The sequence below is a fragment of the Rhamphochromis longiceps genome, linkage group LG10 (genome assembly GCF_057381845.1).
Source record: "Rhamphochromis longiceps isolate RC_006_pf linkage group LG10, R_longiceps_female_GT1.1, whole genome shotgun sequence".
NCBI classification, from domain to species: Eukaryota; Metazoa; Chordata; class Actinopteri; order Cichliformes; family Cichlidae; genus Rhamphochromis; species Rhamphochromis longiceps.
In genome coordinates this window covers 33,765,807-33,786,431 of record NC_140566.1, presented here as the reverse complement: position 1 = coordinate 33,786,431, position 20,625 = coordinate 33,765,807, and the positions used below count along the sequence as shown (strand labels likewise).

Sequence of the window (20,625 nt, the reverse complement as noted above, 5' to 3'; positions counted from 1 at the left end):
CTAAAACAAACTTAGGTGTATCCATGAATCAGAAGGTGTTTATTTTGCTATATTATTAGGGCTGTTCGATATAACGATATATATCAGATGACGATATAAAAACGTCTGTCGTTTCATTTTACGCTATCGTTTGTTTCGTGGTGTCGCAAAATAAACTCTTTACGGCAATATTTTTTCATGGTTCTGATGGTCACTGTAGTGGCTATATTAATTTCTTCTTTCTCTCTTTCTCTTATATTTAATATAACCACACTACGGACAGACAAGCGCCTGTTTTTATGCTTTGTCGTTAGCAACAACGACGGTAACACCATCGCGTGTCCGCTTGTTTATGTTCCACATAAACCTTTCACAATAAAGCTCAAGATCCTGTTGAGACTTTTCAAAATAAACCGAATCACGTGAAAGAGCAGATTATTTACGGATGAGAAGTAAAAAAGAGCCGCCAGGTGCTAAAAAATAAACCTTAGACGCAAACGTTAGAACAGGCTTTTCCCCGCAGCACGCCGTGTAATAAATACTCACAAAGGAAACGGCGGCCGTTTCAACCTATGTCTAAAAATGTATCGTTTCATGTAGAGCAGGGCGATATGGCCAAAAATATTTATCACGATATATATTTGAAAATTTGCGATAACGATATAACCGACGATATAATTGATGCGAGACAAAATACAACTCCACAACATTACTAGCGCAAAAAGACAACCTTCCATTTATTTTCACTTAAACAAGAAGCTGGTTTTTATGTACATTAAAGCTTTATAAAAATGTAACAGTGCAAATGCAAATTCCTTGCTGAAAGTTTAACCAAAAGGCATTTCCAGTAGAAATGGGCTGACATATCCTGAGCATAACCATGTATAATATCCACTGAAGTTAAAAAGAGGTGCTTTGCAACATTAAACTGCAGTGTGCAGTACGTATTTTTCGGACCATAAGGTGCACGGGATTATAAGGCACATTAAGCGAAACAAAGCAGTCAGATAAATCAAACTTTATTAAACTCATTCTTCTTGCTTCCTCCACTTCTGTACCATTGATTCATTAATGTTGAATTCTCTGGCAGCTGCTCTATTCCCATGTTGTTGCAGTCTATTAATGACTAACCTCATATTGTGGATGGATTATCTCAGTTGTTCTCCTGACTGAAGTTTGGTCCGTTTACAACATCCTGCCATGCGATTGCATTTGTCTCTAACCATGAAGAACCTTCACGTTAACTTTTATAAGTGGAAAAGTGTTAGTGTTCGTCCTCCAGCTTCACTGTTTATGTTATGCTAACATAGCTGTGTCGCTAGCGATCACGTAGCACATCATTATATACCAGCTAGCCCAACTTCAGTAACCCTACAAACGTCACTGCTGTTTAGTTTCCTGTCTTCATTTATGTTGGAAGTGATAGCAGAGCTGTACGTTTGATTTTTTTTCAGAAATCTCTCAGTCAGAACATGCTATATCATGCTTAGGTAACTAGCGAAACTAGCGAGCTAACTTCCGCTAGCTTCCTGCTAGCTTCTAACTCCGTTAAATGTAATAACTTTAGTTTTCATGGATGCCTGGAAGTTAAACTTCATAGTTACACCTGGTAAAGCAGCAATGCTGATCGTTTTATTAAAGATGAAAGAATTTAGACAGTTTTTAACTCTAAGTGATGCTGCAGTGTTGTTTGACCTGAAGCATACGGAGCTTAGGACCCAGATTACTCCCAGATTTAAGAGCATCTTAGTCCGACAAATACGACAATAACAACGGCCGCTTGCATGTTCTGCAAAAAATGTGCTTTGTCGTGTATCTGACGGACAAACACCAAACCAGTTCCACATCACGGAAGTTGCACCATTTTTGCAAACCAATTCTGGTTCATCTGTTTCACTCAACAATCGGCCATGTGCGTATGAAAACAAAGGCACTGCGCATGCGCATTTTACTCCCATTCTATCGCGATATTTCATTTTCCTATCGTTGCCTAACATTATACCGGTATTACCGTGAACGGTATAATATGGCCCAGCCCTAGTTTCATGCATCGTTAAAACACTCGACTCCCGCTACATGACAGCTGGAAACACTTCACGCAAGTCGAGCTGCCCGAGATTCACAGACTTTACAGAAAATGTTACATTTTTGTGATTTATATCGTTATCGGACGATAGATGTCTTTTATCGGGATATGAGATTTTGGTCATATCGCACAGCCCTATATATTATAGATATTTTTTTTCTTAGACATGGGTCACTTTCTTTTTTTGGTTACCTTCTACAAGTAACCGACCCAGTGACATCACGTTCTGTCCTGACACAAGGTGGCGCTAAACATATTCTAGAAGCTTTAACTTTAAGCACGTATTTGGCATTTCGGAGTCAGCAAGAATAGGAACAAGATGTATGTTTGGAATTATAAAAATTGACTGTTTTTATTGTTTTTTAACTAAAAAGGAGACCTGCAGGTAAAATGATGATGAAAATCTTAAACACTGTCTTTAAAGCGCTTCATGTTGTGGTTTTAATAGGAAAGCAGGATGTGGACTTTTCTTCCTCACGCTGTAATAAGTGAAAACCTCCAGTTAAAGTGCGGGCCAAACCAGAGAGGAAGGAAATGGAGTCGTAGCACCAGGCATGCTAACGGAGCAGTTACCGTTTAATTCATGATGAAAAGGAAGTGTAGCAGGAAGGGATGAATAATTTGTGATGTTAAGGTTAGTTATACACACTGAGAGTCTCCAGCGACGTGCGCTGAAAGCATTTAAACAAAGTCTGAGAGCCTCATGATGGATGCTTTCTTTTCTGAACCTGACAACAGCAGGGGCGCCCTGAGCTGGAGCTTAATGACACAGTGCAGCGAGAGGCAGACTGAAACAATCCGTCCTCCAGAAATTAGCTATAATTGCTGCTTTTTCCCCCCATAACACAATTCCAGAGGTAAATGGAAGGAAAATAAGAGATATGGTCATTAATGCAGCAAACCGAGACTGAGAGAGAAACAAAAAGGTATTTAATGGTTAAATGAGACTGGGAGAGGAGCCACTGGAGTCCATCACAATATAACAGAGCAACATTAGCAGCCAAAAGGGCACCAGACTGTGGCTAACCGGGCCAAACCAGGCTCAACGGTGCCAAAAAACGTCCCAAAATGGGAATAAAAGGTCTTCGAAATGCTCCTCTTCAAAAATGCTGCGAAAGCATCCAAGCAGCGGCTCCTTCTCTCTTCCTTCATCCGACGCTCACTCACAGACAGATAAGAGATGAATGGCTGTGAATGCAGCTGAGACGGGGCTGTTTTCCTGTGTAATTGCTGTGCACTGCGTTTGTATTGTGTGGGAATGAATTAGCTGTGATTACTGAATCACATCCTGTTATAATACAACTGCTGCAATAACCGAACATGACCACGGCTAAACAAAAGCCCTAATGAGACCAAAGGGAGGGAGAAACTGCCCTTCAGTTTGGTCACTTGGAAGACAAAATAATTAGTGGATATTTGACTAAATGTAACAAAAAGCACAAAAGAAATTAGCATGTGTATCCTGATTGGTTGATTTAGCATCCTTTTGCTTCTTTTTTACCAGTTTCTTCATCCAACTCTTCTTCACGCCGTCCTTTTTACTCTCGTTTTTGTTGTTACACCGTCTCTTGTTCTCTTTCAGGTTGGAGATGATGTGCCAGATGCCAGGAAGTGTGCCTGTGCCAGCCATGTCGCCACCATCGCAGAATTCTTCCAGGTCAGACCCAGCACCGCAGTCGTACATAGTCCCAGAAAGAAACCATAAACACGACAGTTCATATTCATCTTGTGTGTAAGACATGTATTTTATAAAAGTTGAACATCTGAAATAGGAAACCAGTGTAAAAGTGCCTTAAAGCTGCACTCTTTTCAACGTCCACCAGGGGGCGGCTCCTCTGCCGTTTTCATCATGGGCATGAATGTCGTAATAATTTTGAGCTTTTAATGATTTCTTTGAACTCTTCTTAAGAAACAAGAATTGGTGCAAATTTGAATTTATTCTAGATTTCCTATAATCCAAACAGGGTCAGAACTATGCATAGAGGATAGTGATCTTGATTGGCTACAGCTGCTAGTTTCTGTTGGCAGTATAAAAATGATTCATTGGATTGACCAACACTTAGTGTAAACAATGGGAAAGTCCAAGGCACGAGTTGGGAGCGTTGCTGAGTGCGTTATCTACACAACTGTGAATATCAAGATAATTAAAAACTAATAACACTATACAATAGTACTGAGGTCTGGAAGAAGACCCCAACTATCACCCTCAGAATAGAGGGAAGGTGTTAGGATGTTCAGGAACAACCAGGAACCACCAAGGCGATGAACTGGAAACTGGTAGAACACCATCATCCACAGTGAAGTGGGTCTTACATCACCATGGACCGAGAGGTTGCTGACTGCTTCAGAATCGACACCTTCAGACTCGACTGAAATTTGCAGCTGCCCACATGGACGAGCCGAACACCTTCTAAAGAAAAGGTTTATGGTCCAATGAGACAAAGATCGAGCTGTTTGGCTGCAATGACAAAAACTAGTTTGGAAGAACAAGGGTGAGAATTTCAAACCTACCGAACTGTGAAGCATCATGATGTCGGGCTGTTTTGATGCCAGTAGTATTGGTACATCGCACCAAGTTCATCTTATACCAGCAGCTTGACGGTTTATACTTGGACCAAACATGTTCCAGCAGGACAATGATCCCATCGTGGCTGGTTCAGGAATGGAGAAAGCAGGACAACATTGAGCTTCTACAATGAACTTCACAAATCAACAGCTTCAACCCTGTTGGAACTTCGTAGGCTTTATTCAAAGCCAGGCCAATAACAGGAAACCAGCCAATTTAAATGAATCCTAAATAAACTCGATGTGAATGGAAACGTCTGGCCACATCTGTAGGTCCATCTTTTACTTTCAGTCTGTTAGATTTCTGCTCAGATGAGTTTATTAAAAGCTCAGTTATTTCACTGTGCGTGATTCTGTGGATGCAACAGCGTCAGAAGCACCAGAGCTGTTCAGTCTAAGAGGCCTGACATCCACTGAGAGGGAAATGATCTCAAACCCCGATCACGGCAATCGTGTGTGAAGTGATGTCATGTTCGTTTCGTAACCTGCTTCAGTGTTTTTGAGGTTTTGTTGTTTTTTTAAATTGTGTCACGTAAGGACCGTTTAAATGTTTTCCCAACGCTCGGTTGGAAAAGACGCTTAAAACCTGTAGGAGGATCACAGAGGAGGAACAGGTGTGTGTGACGAACACCAGCTCTGAGCCGAGGTGTGTGTGTGTGTCACACAGCAGTGTGTTCACAGCTGGCTCAGTGTGTATTTTTGGATTTATAGTGTAGATAAAAAGATTGAGATTAAAGCGGAGGTGATGTTTTATTTATATATTTCTCCGTGTGTGTGTGTGTGTGTGTCATTATTCTAAGTGGCGGTTCTCTCTCCCACACAGCGTCGACTTCATCACACCGACGGGCTTTAAATGACCCTTTTAGTCACACACACACACACACACACACACACACACACACACACACACACACACACACACACACACACACGGCTGTGTTTCCATCACTTCAGAGGACATTAAATTGATTTAGATTCATTTCCTCAGAACGTCCTCACTGCTATGAATGAATTGTAATGAATGTTTCCACAAACTCTCAGAGCTTTCATGAAGACTTGACTGATCATCGTGTTTCTGTCTCTCTGCAGGGGGTGGAGGTCATCATCAATGCCAGCAGTCTGGAGGACATCGACCCCATGGCCATCGGGCAGCGCCTGACCAATGGGACGGCAGCGGTGGCGAGCCCGGTCCTGAGCCGTCTGAAGACCCGAGATGAAGAGCACGCAGACGTGGTAGAAAGAGAGACTTGCACACTTTATCTCTTATAAAAACAGCGTTTCTCTCGTGACGAGAGCTTTGACCCGTTCCCCTGTCTGTCCTGGTGCAGGGCACGGTGTACGAGAAGACCAACGCAGAGGTGGAGATGAAGAAAATCAATAGACAGGAGTTTTGGGAGCAAGCCAAGGTAAAGAAGGCGAGGAGGGGGGAGTGAGTGGAAAAACAAAGACGGGAAGGGAAAAAAAAGGAGATATAATGCTCATTTATTACAACTCATAAGATGAGAGCTTCCAGCCCAGGGGGTCAGATGCTGTGTTTTCTTTTAGCTGATGACAGCTCATAGATGCCAAAAGGCGTCCTTTGAATTGGTGCTGAGATGCTACAGATTTATAGCAATGATGACGCTTGTAAAGAACCTTTTGGCATCCCATTTGAGGTCTTTGATGGCCTTAGACTAAGTTTTATTGACAGATTTCACAAACAGACTGTCCTCATTATTACAGGGCGCTGCCAAAGCTGGTGGCATTTCAGAGATCTGCACACGGCACTTTAGCACATTGCTCACAACAATCCCTCATTAGGTCGGATATCCTTAGCTATTTCCATGTACAAATGCTTCTTCAGTTCCCAAACCCAAACAGAAAGACTAAGACTTTAAAAAGTTTCACGTTCTTTCAACTCGAGTATATTGTTAGCTAGCAATTGAGCTGTTAGCTATGCTTTCAGCAAAATTCACAGCATTTCACTCATATATTAGCTAGCTACTGCATTTATAATATTTTGTCATTCTTTCTGGCTCACAGTATTTGTTTTTCCATATATCTAATTCATTGAGTTAGTGAATAATTCAAAATCAAGAAAACTAATTCACAGCTCTTTATGTGTGCTAACTAGCGACTGTATTTCAGCGGTTTGTTTTAGTTTTAGCTTGTTTCTTTAGTCAGGTTTTACCTTCATGTTCAGTTATTTGACTGTATTTTTTGTGCTAATCTTACTGTTGTGGCTCAAGAGTTGGGAGTTCGCCTTGTAATTGGAAGGTTGTCGGTTCGAGCCCCGGCTCCGACAGTCTCGGTCGTTGTGTCCTTGGGCAAGACACTTCACCCGTTGCCTACTGGTGGTGGTCAGAGGGCCCGGTGGCGCCAGTGTCCGGCAGCCTCGCCTCTGTCAATGCGCCCCAGGATGGCTGTGGCTACAATGTAGCTGCCATCACCAGTGTGTGAATGTGTGTGTGAATGGGTGGATGACTGGATATGTAAAGCGCTTTGGGGTCCTTAGGGACTAGTAAAGCGCTATATAAATACAGGCCATTTACCATTTACTTGTACCCCTGTGGGGAGTTAGCTAACCTGCTAGGCTAACCTTTATATTCATTATCCAGACATGGTATTTTATGTAGCATTTAACAACCATAATTTCAATATAATGCGAATCACATTTACATTTGGTGATTTTTTTTTTTTAGCTAACAACTGTATTTGTTTAGTTATATATTTGTTTCAACCATTTTTTTCTGTTGCTTGACAGTTATTTTACTTGCCAGCTGATTAAAGCTAAGCTAACCTGCTAAGCTAGCAGGTATATAAGCACTTATATTATATATAGTATATAGCGATTTCAATAGTTTTCTTACGTATTCATTACTTTTGCCAACTTTTCTGATCAAACATGTTTAGTTCTTTAATTAAATGTAATTGTTGTAGTTATTTTCCACATAGCTTCTGGGGTTTTTCTACCCCTGGTTGTGAATCAAGACCGAAGGTGTCAGTTTGCAAGCTGATTCAAGCTAAGCCAGGCTACTAAGCTAAAAGATAAGCGCATATATGTTTTGCTGAAATACTCTCAAAGGTGCTGAGAATACCTGTAAAACGAAACTTTATCTCACACTGTATTTAATAAACTGTGTCCTTATATGTGACAGTTATTTAGTATAATGTGAATCACAGATATATTTGGGTAGACGTGAGAAACGAAGTCAGATGTCGCTGCATCCTCCGGCTGTGTCGCTATTGTCTCATTCAAGTTAAACACGAAATGACAGCGAGCGTCACCGAGCCGCGGGATGTTTGCCAGATTTGCCCTTCACTGTTTCAGACACTCAGATAAACGCCCAGAACCAGATCTGGCTTCATTAATTAACTGATCGAGAGATTTATTACAACTCTGAAAGAGGTCATTTGTGTGTGTCCGGTCTCCAGCGTGAAGAGGAGATGAGGAAGGAGGAGGAGAAGAAGAAGTTGGCAGAGGAGCGGCAGCGCTTCGAGGAGGAGCGAATGGAGCTGGAGAGGAAAGAGCAGGAGAACCGAGAGAAGAGGTACCGCGAGAGGGAGCAGCAGATCGAGGAGCACAGGTGAGGAGCGACGGCACAGCAATCATCAAACAAACAATGAACACAATCATTTTTGGTCAAAAGGTTCACGTGTGCACGAATGACAGGATGACGCTACATCGTCTTTTCATGATCTATAATCTGTGTTTGTGTGTGAACAGAAAGAAGATGCAGGAGGAGGAAGAGGCCAAAGAGAGGTTGCGGGATCAGACCCCCGTAGTAAGTATTTGCTAAGTGAAACCAGTAATTACAAGCCAGCTTCTGCTTCTTGGTGGACTTTCTGATTAAAAACACATCTCCAGTTGGTTTCTGTTATTATTTCTGCCTCCAAACAGAGCCTCGCACTGCCCGAGTCCACAGCCACACAGATATGAGGCTAATTTGTGTGACAGCGTGTTCAGTTTTTGAAGCGAGTGATTAGACGTGTGTTACTTTTCAGAATATCTCCCAATCAGCTGCCTGATGGCTCCTGGCCTCCGAACATCTTAATCCGAGTCTGTGTGGCACAGTAAAATCTAAACACCTTTCTTTGAGTGCAAGATTGTATCCACTGATACTTTCTACTATTTGCAAACACAGTCTGTGTCGCCCCCTGCTGGTGGGAGCGTGCAGCTCATTTGTCTGCTGTTTCAGGACGTCTGACTGATTTATTCACAGGTGAACGAGTTTCTCTCTGCTTTGTGTTACATATGAATCACTGGATTCTTCTCCTCAGGTAGCAGAGCCGAGCATCGAGGACCTCAATCTGGACAAGAAGGAATCTGAGGTAGAGGTCAGTTTGGAGAATGATGAAAGAGAGCGTCTCCAGAAACGGCCGCAGAACATTTAAGAGGAAGAAAATCAGCACTCTGTGTTTATTTTGTGTTTCCAGGAGGCGAAGGCCATCATCGCTCAGCGGTCAGGAAACCCTCGAGAGTTTTTCAAGCAGAAGGAGAGAGCCATGACCATCAGTGTGGACACCTCGCCCGTCTCCATCCACCGGAGCGGTAAACACTTCAAAACTTCACCTGACCTTTGTTCTCGTGCTGAGCTAGAGAAGCACTCGAGAGACTCGTGGAAAATATGATACAGTATCTTTGAAACGGCAAATGTTTTTTATTCTAAAAAATGATTTACTAATATTTGACTTTGAAACTGGTGAAGCAAACCGTCCTTGATGGGAAACAGCCTCAGATGTTTCAGTCTTTCAGAACATCGTCCTCGATCTGTGGACTCTGACAGTTAAGGAACTGTTGATTACATCACCCAGCAACTGCCTCCCACCACATGTTGTTACTGGATAATTACTCTTCCTTGTTTGGCCTGTAGCATCATTTGTCACAGATGCAGCCTGTTCAAATCGATCAGATGTTTGCAGAACTGACAGAGTGGGAGAAGCTAGACAGATGTTTCTCTTTAACCTGCTGGTGAACGCACATTTTTTACTTTATTAGTTTTCCCTGTCACAGTGTCACTTTTAGAAGCAAAAAAACAAAAACACACTCATATGTGGAGCACCTTGTTGGGACGCCCGCGGTCCATAAACTGTGTCGATAGCAGCTATGCTCTCGATTTTAGCAGAGCTGTTGAGTAAGTGAGAGTCCTGTCAGCAGGGGTTCAGAATTCGGGGTGGTTACGTGGGTCGTGCAGTCTTCAAATAGTTCCTGTGGACAGTTGGACTGCGTGCTGATAACATACAGACTGGTGTTTAACTTCTTACCTTTGAAAAATTCATCTCAAACTTCCGTGTTGCTATACCTCTATGCCACAGCTAGCCTATGTTGCTAACTTACAATATTACTGCTCCATGATCCACCATTGCTGTACAAAGATGGTCCATTACAGTGAATGGAGATGACGCAACTCTTCCATCCAACGGCTCTGGGTTTTAGAGCGGCCACAGTTACAGTTAGCTACAGAATTCCATCACCATGGCAACGTTAGGTGCTGCTTCACTGAAACAGGTGTGGGCTGTCGCTACCCGATCCGTACCCCGCATGCGCAAATCTTACGTCACTTCCTCTCTTTGCCAGCATTGCGACGTTCAATATATTTGAATGATAGGGTTAGCGCCCAGTTAGCTCCTAGCATTTCTCAACAGCTCTGCCTCCTTTTCAACCACCGGGACATTTAAACTATGGATAATCCGTATACAAACAAATTCATGCTTTACTCCTCAACACAGAGCGTTCCCCGATTGAACAACAGCGCCGTAAAATAAGAAGAATGGCGCCTAATTACAGAGTTAATAATACAGACTTTGTAATATGTCACGTGAAGATTCATCAGCCAGATGACGTGTTTACTGACAATTGACAGTGATAGCGGACATCATCATCACTATTCCAATCAATCCTCTCCACACAGACAAGCATAAACACACTCGACTATCACTAAATAGTTGTACACTGGGGAGTAAACTGCCATTAAACGAACAGAAGAAGAAAACCCCTGCACATGCGCGGTACGGATCGGGGAGTCCTGATCCGTAACTCTTTTTTTTTTTTTCGTTTTTGTCTACATTATATTAAAATGTTTCATTATTGGAAGTAGACACCTTTCGTGCATGCGGGGTACCGATGGCGTTCCGGTACGGATCAGGTAGTGACAGGGGCAGTTAATGTCAGTGAGATCAGCTCATAAGGTTTGGAGCATTCTTACTGGTGGATTTGATTCACCTCGCTCTCTGATTGGTGGATTACTTCTGTTAACCGGCTTGAGCCAGCTGTGGAGCCCCAGCATGTCTGATTGTATATGTTTCAGAGGTACGCCCCCCCACAGCCTCTACAGGACCAATCATTTGGTTTTGTTTATAATCTTTATTCATATTTAAAATGTTTTATAAAATGATGTTTTCTGCAGCACTGCTGCTTCTTCAACAGCGGTAGAGCGTGCAGAGGTGGATACATGAACAAAATATAAATTAACCACACAATCTTCAAAGTGATCCACAAAGTTCAAGCTGTAATAATATTGTAATATTTAACATTTGTTTATGTATGTAGTTGCAGATAAACATATTTTAATTACAGCAACAATAGCAGTAAGTTCATCTTTCCATCCCCAGATAATTACGTCAGCTCCTCAAATCAGCACAGCTTCTCCTGCCAAATATACAAATGTGCTTTCCAGCTTTCCCGTTTGTGCCGTTTTCTCAGAGTTTCCAAAGGTTTTCTTTTCATTCAGATAAATGATAGAAATGAACCTTTGAAAAAGAAGCTCAGTTTTCATGTAAGTGACGCTTCACTGTCAGTTTGCTGCTGTGCGTCGTCCATCCAGCTGTTAAACTGGACTGTTTTATTCTAGAAAGGTTTTAATCGGGTTTCTTTGCTGAAATCACAGCAAACCACAGCCCTTCTGCGTGACCTTTGACCCTTTGCGTGCTTGCATCATTTTATGTTGTTTGTCTGCAGGGTTTGGCGCGGCATTGGTTAGAACAAACACAGACAAACCTGAATAGCAAACGTTTAATTTGAGACCTTTTTTGTAAGTCTGTCTCATTTTCACAGTGACGTTAGCTCGTGTAGCCAGCTGGGAGTCTGCGGGTGCTCTCTTATGGCATCTAGTGGCCACTAGAGGAGCTGCAGTTTGGGCTGGGACGATGATTGGTTACAACTTAAGACTGCCAACGCAGCCCCGCACCGAGGCCCCGACACATTAAAGTACAGGAGCGTGACTGAAGCGTGCACGGGCTGTAAACGACTGCAGGATTTCAACACGATGTGTTATTTATAACAATCAAAGACTCGTCCACAGATCCCAAAGACTGTTTTCTGTTTTCTGGTTTGAATTATTCCGACACTTTCTGGTTCAGAGAAAGTCGCCATCAGCTTTTCCTTTCTGCCTAACAGCATGCTGTCTGCAGGCGGTGTGTTTAAACCACACTAACCTTTCTCTTCTTTCTCTCCATTTTCTGCCTCCTCCTCCTCCTCACCTCCTTACTTCATTCCTCCTCTCCTTTTTCTTTCATTTCTCCACTCTGTGAAATTTGGTGGATTTTTTTGACACCCGTCTCTTTCATCTTCTTCCCACAATCCTCTCCTCCCTCTGTTTTTCTGTCTTCCTCACGTCTCTGTTGTGGTGCGTCGCTGTTTTTTTTCTTTCTCGTTTGTTGTGTGTTCCCGTCTTCGCTTTTGTGTCGTCCCGACCGCCAGGCCGTTTGGACAGCCCGTTCTTGAGGCAGCAGCACAGTCCCAGCAGCCCCAGTCCGACCCCCCCGCACCGGGGCATGTCACCCCTCCGCACCCCGCCACATGCACGGACGCAGCCCACCGCTGCAGCCGGTAGGTACAGCAGAAGAAGAAGTTAAAGAGGAAACCAGCAGCCTGGTCGAGCATCTCTCCCGACACATGAGTCCCCTCCACAAACACAGAAACACTGCAGCAAAGCCAACATGAGAGGATGAAACTGCGCGTGGTTACACCGGTACTCCAGCTTGACTGGTAAAACTCACAACCGCAAACAATCCACTTCCTGTCTGCAGGATTATATCGCTTTCAGGGTAAACTGAAAATTAAACTCTTCAGGATCAGTTTTCCTGTCATTGTACAGGAACTGGAGCCTCATACAGTAACATTTATAAGGACATTTAAAATGGATTCATTAATTTATAAAGCACATTTAAACAGAAGAAAGCTGTCAGAATGATGTACAAGATAATAAAGAGTTATTCAAATACTATAAAATTACAAATATAATATAAAATACATTAATATATAAATACAAAATAAAATAATAGCCCCCAGTCACAGATTATGAACCCAGGAATGCCGGAGAATAGAGCAACATTTCTAACCTGGATTAACTACAAACTTGAAAGTGGTTGCAAGTTTAAAAACAGATTAAAAACACTAAAAATTCATATCTCCAAAAGTTGAATCTGTTCATCTGGACGTAGCGTTTTGTGGGAGAACGCTACGTCCAGATGAACAGATTCAACTTTTGGAGATTTACTTTCCTGGATGATTGAGATGCATCAAGACACTAAAAATTCAGTTATTTCAGCCAACATGCATTTTCATCCTCTCATCTTCAGCACTTAGTTTTAGCACACACTGTGACGCCCCACACATCTCAGCACCAACCCATTAAACTTCCCCATCACCTCCCACTTTAAACACCCCCCGAACTCTTTCCTCCTTCCACTTCCTGGTACTGAACGAGAGCGTCTAAAAATTCCCCAGTTCCTTCGTTTTTACCTTTTACTATCGGCTGATTAAGGCGATAACGGAGACAAGAGCATCCAAGCATCATGAAAAGCGACAGAAGCTGGAGTTTGGTTTGCGTTCACTGTATCGTGCATGCTGGCGGCGTTAGCTGTAGGATGACGAGGCCGCCCTCCCACCTTCCTCTTCGCCTCGTGCACTTTAACCCCCCCTGCAGGCTGACTCTCACACAGCAGGTTTGCACTAACTTGTGGAAACAGTGAAACCTGTTTCAAAGCAAAGCTGTTTGTTGCTTTGTGTGGTAGATGTCGAGTCTGTCGTCCCCTCCAGTCTTCATCCTTTAGATGTCGTCCAGTCGGCTGCTGATTTTTTTTTCTGTAAATGTTTCTGTATTTAATTTTTCTACTTCTGATGTTTTACGCTTGTAAAAGTGATTTCACTTCTCTCGAGAGCTGAATCTCAGGGATCTGACAGGTTCTCTCCTTCCACCTTCCTCCTCTGCCTCTGATCCTGGACTGCACACAAACACACTCATAAACACACTCCTGCTGCCATCTTTAATCCCGACTGACCGACTGTGAGTGTTTGAGTGCGTATGTGTGTGTGTAACACCGTCGAGCCGTCACTCGGTCGCCATTGCCATCAGTCGGCCTGTGAATGCTTGAATGTTGAACTTCGATGTCATTCAGGTTAAAGACCATAACGGTGGTTTTTATATGGCAGAGCCAGACTTCCAGAGAGCCTTTTAACATCTTAAGTTTAGTCCAGAAACCTTTGATTTTGCAGAGGGCGCGAGGCTATTTCAGCACAGCTTTGGAAACTCTAATATGAGCGTCCACCACAGGAACAGGAAATAAGGAAAATCATTGGAGGTCCTCCTTAAAAGCAGCAAATCCCTTCGCTGCTGGTTGGCTTTACCAGTGTCATCATCAGTACATCACAAATAAAACTCAGATATTTCAATAATGGACCCTCAGAGTACCAGGCCTACAAGAACACATGAAAGATAAAGTCGATTCACCTGTTTAGTTGATATTAGAAATAAAATCATGCAGACCACCTTCATGATCTTCACTGTGTGTGTGTAGTTGCATGTGTACGTTATTATGCTCAGTGAAAGTAAAACACTGTTTACCTCCCGCCTGTAAAGCGATGACACATCAAACCTCTGATGATGCAGTTTGCAGGTCTAAGCTGGAGTTCTCGTCTTTACGCTTGAATGCCGTTTTCGTTTTTTAACAGGCAGATTTTTTATTCGGTCGTCATTCTCTGCCTCTGAGAATTTTTATTAGCATCATGTGCAGCACGTCGTTCAGCTCAGTGTGGGCATTAACATCCCAATGAGTAATCCAAATCACGCAGCATTGTGTTAATGATCTTGTGGTGTTGACAGATCATCTCAGGCATTCTCTTGGCTGAAGTTTGTTCTGTTTTTGGCGTCTTCTTCCTGTCACAGGATGGCGCCCATCGGAGAGCCTCCACATGAACTTTTATTTTATTTAACCCTCATTCTCCATCCTAACTGTGCCAATGTATTTATATTAGCCTCGCCATAATCGTGTACGCTGTGCACACCACGGAGATGAGGTGAAGTGTATATTACACAAATGTCAGCAGGATAGCCGTGTTTTAGATGTATCTGCACTGAGTGGAAATTACATTTATAGTGTTTAGCAGTGACTGTAGAGCTAGCTACAGCATTTTGTCATTGGCTGTGACTTCAGGAAAATACTTAATTTTTCATACAAGATAAAAAATTAGGCAGCAATGTCTAAAAAAACAACCTAGCTAGCTGTTAGCTAGTTAGCGAGCTAACACTGGCTATTTGCTGAAGACACATCATCGGTCATTTACACACAGCATAATTGGTCATTTGGTTTAAAAACTGTGCAGCCTAACTTTGCTAACACTAACACAGTTTGTTGGTATTTAGGTTTTCATCTCCATGCTGTACCTATCATGTTTACATATCAGCTAGCCAGCTGACCTGCTAACTTTTGACTAAGATCTCAGTCACACAGGGCAAGAAACTGGTCAACAACCACTGGTTGCTATGGAAAAGTGTGTTTTACCTGACAGGTTAGCAAGTAGTTGCTGGCTGTTGCTAGATGAAAATCAAAAAGAAGGACAGGATTTTTAAATACAACACTGATGGCAGTTATTTGGTTTAATATTATACTGTAGGTACAGATTTATTTTTTCATTCAGACACAAAACATGAACAGATTTGTCTAACTTTTTGTTACGTGTAGTTTTTATATTCTGCCCGACTCTGATGGTTCTTGTTTGTGGCGTTTCAAAAGTGTTTTGCCAGCAGAGAATTTGCAGAGTGCCCTCTGGTGAATAAACTGTGCAGTATGGTTGAATTCTTTCCATGTGTCTTTTTGTTTATTGGTCGTTATAAATACCTGATACCAGTAAAACAGCAAATAGTTACTAGCCAAGGCAACTTTATTTATAAGAGCTTGGAAAAAAGGTAACCGCTGACCGAAGTGCTGAACATAGGAATAAAAATACAGCTGATAATATCGTCATCAGGGGTTGTTCATCAGGTTTTCTACCTCCAGGTGAATTGAGAACCAACCCATTTAGGACTCAGTCATTTATTACCTCTCTAATTCTCGTTCCTCGTTGTTGTGCTTGTGGGAAGTCTCGTTCTGGTATTTGAACACAACATGAAGCTCAACATCATCAAACATCTGGAGAAATGGCATTGTGGAAGTGATTCTCGTGATTCTAACTGACACTGTGATGGTGTTTGTTGTTGGATGTGTGTACCTGATGTAGCTGTGACTCACCCACAATGTGTTGGTATGTTGTAATGACATATCAGTGAGTTTTTGTTAGATACCTGCTTCTGTTTCATGACCCATTGGATCATTGTGACTGTGTCTTGGTTTCTGACAGAGGTCCTCACTCCTCATTTGCTTCAGCTGTCCAGAGAAGCAGCATTTGGTCACTTTGTTGCCTGAGTTTGTAAGTGCCTCATTGCTGCACCCCAACTGCTTCTGTCTCACGCTTCTGACATTAAACAGCCGCATTATAAGATATTAAACACCGCAAAGAGGAAGCACTCGGCCTCAAGGAAAAAAGACCACTCCGTCAGTGTTTTCCACTCACTGTCTATTCACTTTTCGTTAAAACTTTCAGACACACTGAGCTATCTCTGTGGACGTCTCACTGAAATAATGGCATTCACAACTGAGTGCGTGATGCTGCCTGTACATTAAACATAACACAGTGAGGGAGCTGACTGAAAACAAAGTTTTGGAGAAGCTTACTGTTTACCCGACAACAGGTTCAAATCTGATTGGCTCAGCTGATGATGTCAGTTTGTTGACAGAACAGACGATGGGTCTGAAACCGGGCGCAGTGACTGAATCTGCCTGTCTGTTGGTCATGTGACAACAAAATTCATGTGGCTGCTGCGATCTTGTGCAATGTTTAACGTGTTGAAGTAACACAGGATGTGACTGTGGAGTTCACCTGGTCACAATCACCTGTTACCCTCATTTAGCTGAACTAAGCCTTATACAAAGTGTGAACTTCAGATAAAAGCATCAGATTCTGTGTTAGTTCGACACACCTGCTCGTGGGTAAAAGTCTTGGAGGATTTTTGGTGACGGCTGCCAAAGTTTTCCTTCAATAATCTTTCTTTTTGACCCTTCAGCGGACAATGACGATGAAGTGAGCACAGAGCGCAACATGGCCACCGTGTCACCCATTCCTAAAATAGTCACCACGCCCATCAAAGATGACTACAGCAGGGATGAGAAGGAAGACCACGCAGACGAGTGGGGTAAGACTTCTGTCGACCAATCAGACGACAGACCATGGCGTTGCCAGATTTCCACAAAATAACAAAATTTAAATTTCATCCCTCCAAACTCCAAATGTTGACATTTTCACCCTTTAAAAAAGGGAAATATATCCACGGATTAGAGGTCGGAAATATTTCGGGTTCAATATAAATAAATATAAATAACTATTCTGACCATTTATAAAATCTAAGAGTCCCCAGAACCTGACGAACACTGGTTTTAGTTTATTTTTGTTAGCCTCCTCCACGGTGCTCCATTGGGTCTTTTTCCAAAACAGAAATCCACTAAGAATCTGTTTTTTGGTAATTAGAAAGAAACTGATTATCATTAAAAGTGACTCAGTTTTTTAAATGAAATTGTTCTTGTTTCCTTCAGATTTGGTGCCAAAGCAGGAGCAGAAACCCCCGGTCCAGGAGTCGACGCCCACCAAGCCCGTGCAGAGCGTCGCCCCGCAGGCCCGCGACTCCTCCGCTGTCTCTGCGTGCGAGTCTGGCACAGACAGCCTGGTTGATCTGTGGGGCGGCAGCTCCGCCCCTCCAGCCAACGTCGCCCAGCCCGCCCAGTCCTCCCAGTCCTCCAATCTGGTGGACCTAATGGGAGATGTCCTCCATGACAACCTCCCGCCCAGCACCACTGCCGCCAGCGGCCGGCCTCAGCCGCTCCTCAGCTTTGACGACATGATGGACGGGACTTTCTGCTCGGGTACTGGCGCCGAAGACGACCCGTCCAGTTTGGTGGACGTGACGGGCTCTGATCAGATGACCCTCAGCTACCAGCATGCACTGCAGCATGCATCTGGGGAGGGCCAGGAGCTGGATGACGGACAGCTGCTGATGACCAATGGGGAGGCTCTGCTGAAAGAAGGCACTCAGGTGAGCCAGGTGATGCTCCTGATGCTCTCCAGAAACAAAAGATCAGATTCTCGGTTGATTGGTCGTCGTTTCGCTCATCTTCTATCTCTCTGTTGGTGTTTCAGGCGAGCGAGGGCTACTTCAGCCAATCACAGGAGGAGGAATTCGGGACAACAGAGGAGTCCTCGGCTAAACCCGCACCGGTCTTTTATAACAAGCCACCAGGTGAGACGATCAGCTGAAATAAAGCTGCTTTTGGACACGTCCTTATTGCCTCAGCATGTTAGATTTGGTAGATTTTTAACACCCTTAGTGAAAACAACCATAAAGGGATTTGTTTTCTACTGAGACTCAGCTAGTTTGGAAAACACATTTTTCCCTCGAAACACGAGGTTGCCAACCAGTCTCAAAGTCTGAGTGACTCTTTGAGTCTTGACAGGATGGATATCCTGAGACTTCACAGCCTTTTTGGGCTCGATTGGTCAGTGAATTGAGCTCCTTTTCTAATTGGTCGGTTTGGCAGGAGAATCACTAACATTTGTTTTTGCTTAAAGCACCAAAAACTCATATCAGGCTAAAATAAGCCTCCTAGTTTTGCTAAACACAAGTTTGATGTGTGTGTAAACATCCGTGTGTGTGTGTTTACTCAGAGATTGACATCACGTGCTGGGACACGGACCCCGTGGTTGACGATGAAGATGACTAACCGGCCTATATGACACCCACACCACCGCCACCGGACCAAGAGGAAGTAGGAAGTGTGCTTCATGAAGAAACAGAATTTTTTTCTAAAAAATAAAAAGAAACAAACAAAAAAAGTAATAATAACAAGTCTTGCATCAAAACTACTTCTGTATTATCTTTTAGAATCAGTAGCCACAGAAAAAAGACAGGGTTGTTGACGGTTTGGAATGATTTTCTTTTCTGTGTTTATTTTATTTATTTGCTGTTTTCTTTCTTTCTTTCTTTCTTTTCTTTTTTTCTTTTTTTTTTTGCTATGCAGATGTATTAGCTGGGAGTGGGGGGATTTTTTTTTTGTTTGTGTACATGATAATTACACGTAGCGCACTGCTGCATTTTAGAGACAATGAAGCCTGGCGTGTGGCCGACACGCTTAGTCTGTAGTACTTCAATAACACCCTATAAAACTAATACAGCCAATCAATACAGCTGCCATGTATAGCTTCACTCTGTTTTCTTCTTACCTCGTTTTCACCACCCTCCTTCCCTTCCTTCCTGAAAATATTCACCTCTGCAAGTCAGTTAATCTTGTATTTAGAGCTCACTTTACAGAAACAAGGTGAAATATTTTATTTATTCTGGTGTTTCTCAGCTGCAATCTGTTCTCAAAGTCAAACTGTGGCTCCTTTTTGACCTTTTTCCACACCTTTTGTATGATTTTACTGAATGAATTCAAGATTAAATGGCTTGTGAATCTGATTGCTTTTTTCAGTGCACTTTTCTTCTTTCGTGACCTTGTTGAAGATCTACAGCTCGACTATCAGCCGTCCCCTCTGATTCTATAAAGCTTTGTATTTTTATCTCACTTATATATTTACACAGCAAAAAAAACGAGCAGTTTTTGCAGCTAATCTAGAGAAATTTACTGTTGCTATTTTTCCAGGTTTTTTAGGAGCGTTTGGCTTTAAGGTGTGAATTTGTATGATTTTCATTCTCTAGAATATTCTCCCAAAATCTTAAAAATGAGACGTTTTTAGGTGTAAGAGAAGTCGGGATGGATGCTTTAATTCATTTTTGTAAAAAAAACAGTATCAACAGTGAGCAGTGCTAGCTAACATTAGCTGAAGAGTCAAGGAGTCATGTATTTTCAATCAATAATCAAATTGCACAACAAAGTTTCACTTGAGGATGGAAAAAATAAACACTGATGGTGACTTAAGATAGGATTTTAGTATAAAAAAGTTAGCAAGGAAGTAGCTAACTAACTGTTACTGCTACTTTAACAAAAAAAAATTCTAGCGAAACATTAATGAGACTGAAGTTGAGCCAAAACTAGAGATAACATAATGGTTTGGGGCTCTAGCTTGCCTGCTAATAATTCCCTGCTGCAGGCTAATGACGTTAGAAGAACACTATTTTCAGTTGATAGTTCAAATAAACATTGAGGACAGAGTAGCCTAAGAAATAAGAAATACCTGGCCTACCTTAAATTTTTATTTAGCTAACATTTCTATCTAACTGTGGTAATGGTTTGTGTAGCATATCTAAGTTATAGCTTGCTTGCTAATGCTACTATTAACTAAACGACATTTGAGTGCAAATGCTAGATAGCTTAGCATACATTATTTGATGGATTCCTTTTTTTTCAGCATCAACGATAGCAGTGCTTGCTAACCTTAGCCAAATAAGTAGACTTATTTAATATTGGTAATCGGTAATCAAATCATCGGCTCCCAGCGCAACTGTAATTTGAAATTAGAACAAAAAAGAAAGACAAAAAATACATACTGAATTTGACCATTTTAGTAGCAAAGTAAGAAAAGAAAAGGTTCTTCAGCTAACAGTTCGGTGGCCAGTAAGTTAGTAGGTAACTGACCACAGTCAGCCCAAAATCAGATATAAATGAGACTTTTTAGGGTTCAAAAATGACTCACAGCCAGCTCTTAATGACTA

General features: G+C 42.3%; 1 protein-coding gene across 5 annotated transcripts in view; it reads left to right on the top strand.

Moving 5' to 3' along the window:
• Positions 1–19,874, top strand: part of dbn1 (drebrin 1) — a 118,899-nt gene extending 99,025 nt beyond the window's left edge. Inside the window, exons 4-15 of one of the 5 annotated variants that reach the window (XM_085421351.1) lie at positions 3,648–3,722; positions 5,720–5,863; positions 5,959–6,036; positions 8,045–8,196; positions 8,337–8,394; positions 8,891–8,947; positions 9,047–9,161; positions 12,309–12,437; positions 16,990–17,118; positions 17,516–18,012; positions 18,117–18,216; positions 18,642–19,874. In XM_085421351.1, the coding sequence (XP_085277477.1) occupies positions 3,648–3,722; positions 5,720–5,863; positions 5,959–6,036; positions 8,045–8,196; positions 8,337–8,394; positions 8,891–8,947; positions 9,047–9,161; positions 12,309–12,437; positions 16,990–17,118; positions 17,516–18,012; positions 18,117–18,216; positions 18,642–18,697 (1,590 nt within the window). In that variant the 3' untranslated portion in view covers positions 18,698–19,874. Of the gene's footprint in view, positions 1–3,647; positions 3,723–5,719; positions 5,864–5,958; positions 6,037–8,044; positions 8,197–8,336; positions 8,395–8,890; positions 8,948–9,046; positions 9,162–12,308; positions 12,438–16,989; positions 17,119–17,515; positions 18,022–18,116; positions 18,217–18,641 lie in introns of all 5 variants that reach the window. The other 4 variants (XM_085421350.1, XM_085421347.1, XM_085421348.1 and 1 more) reach the window with 4 other exon arrangements.
• The last annotated feature ends 751 nt before the right edge of the window (positions 19,875–20,625 follow it).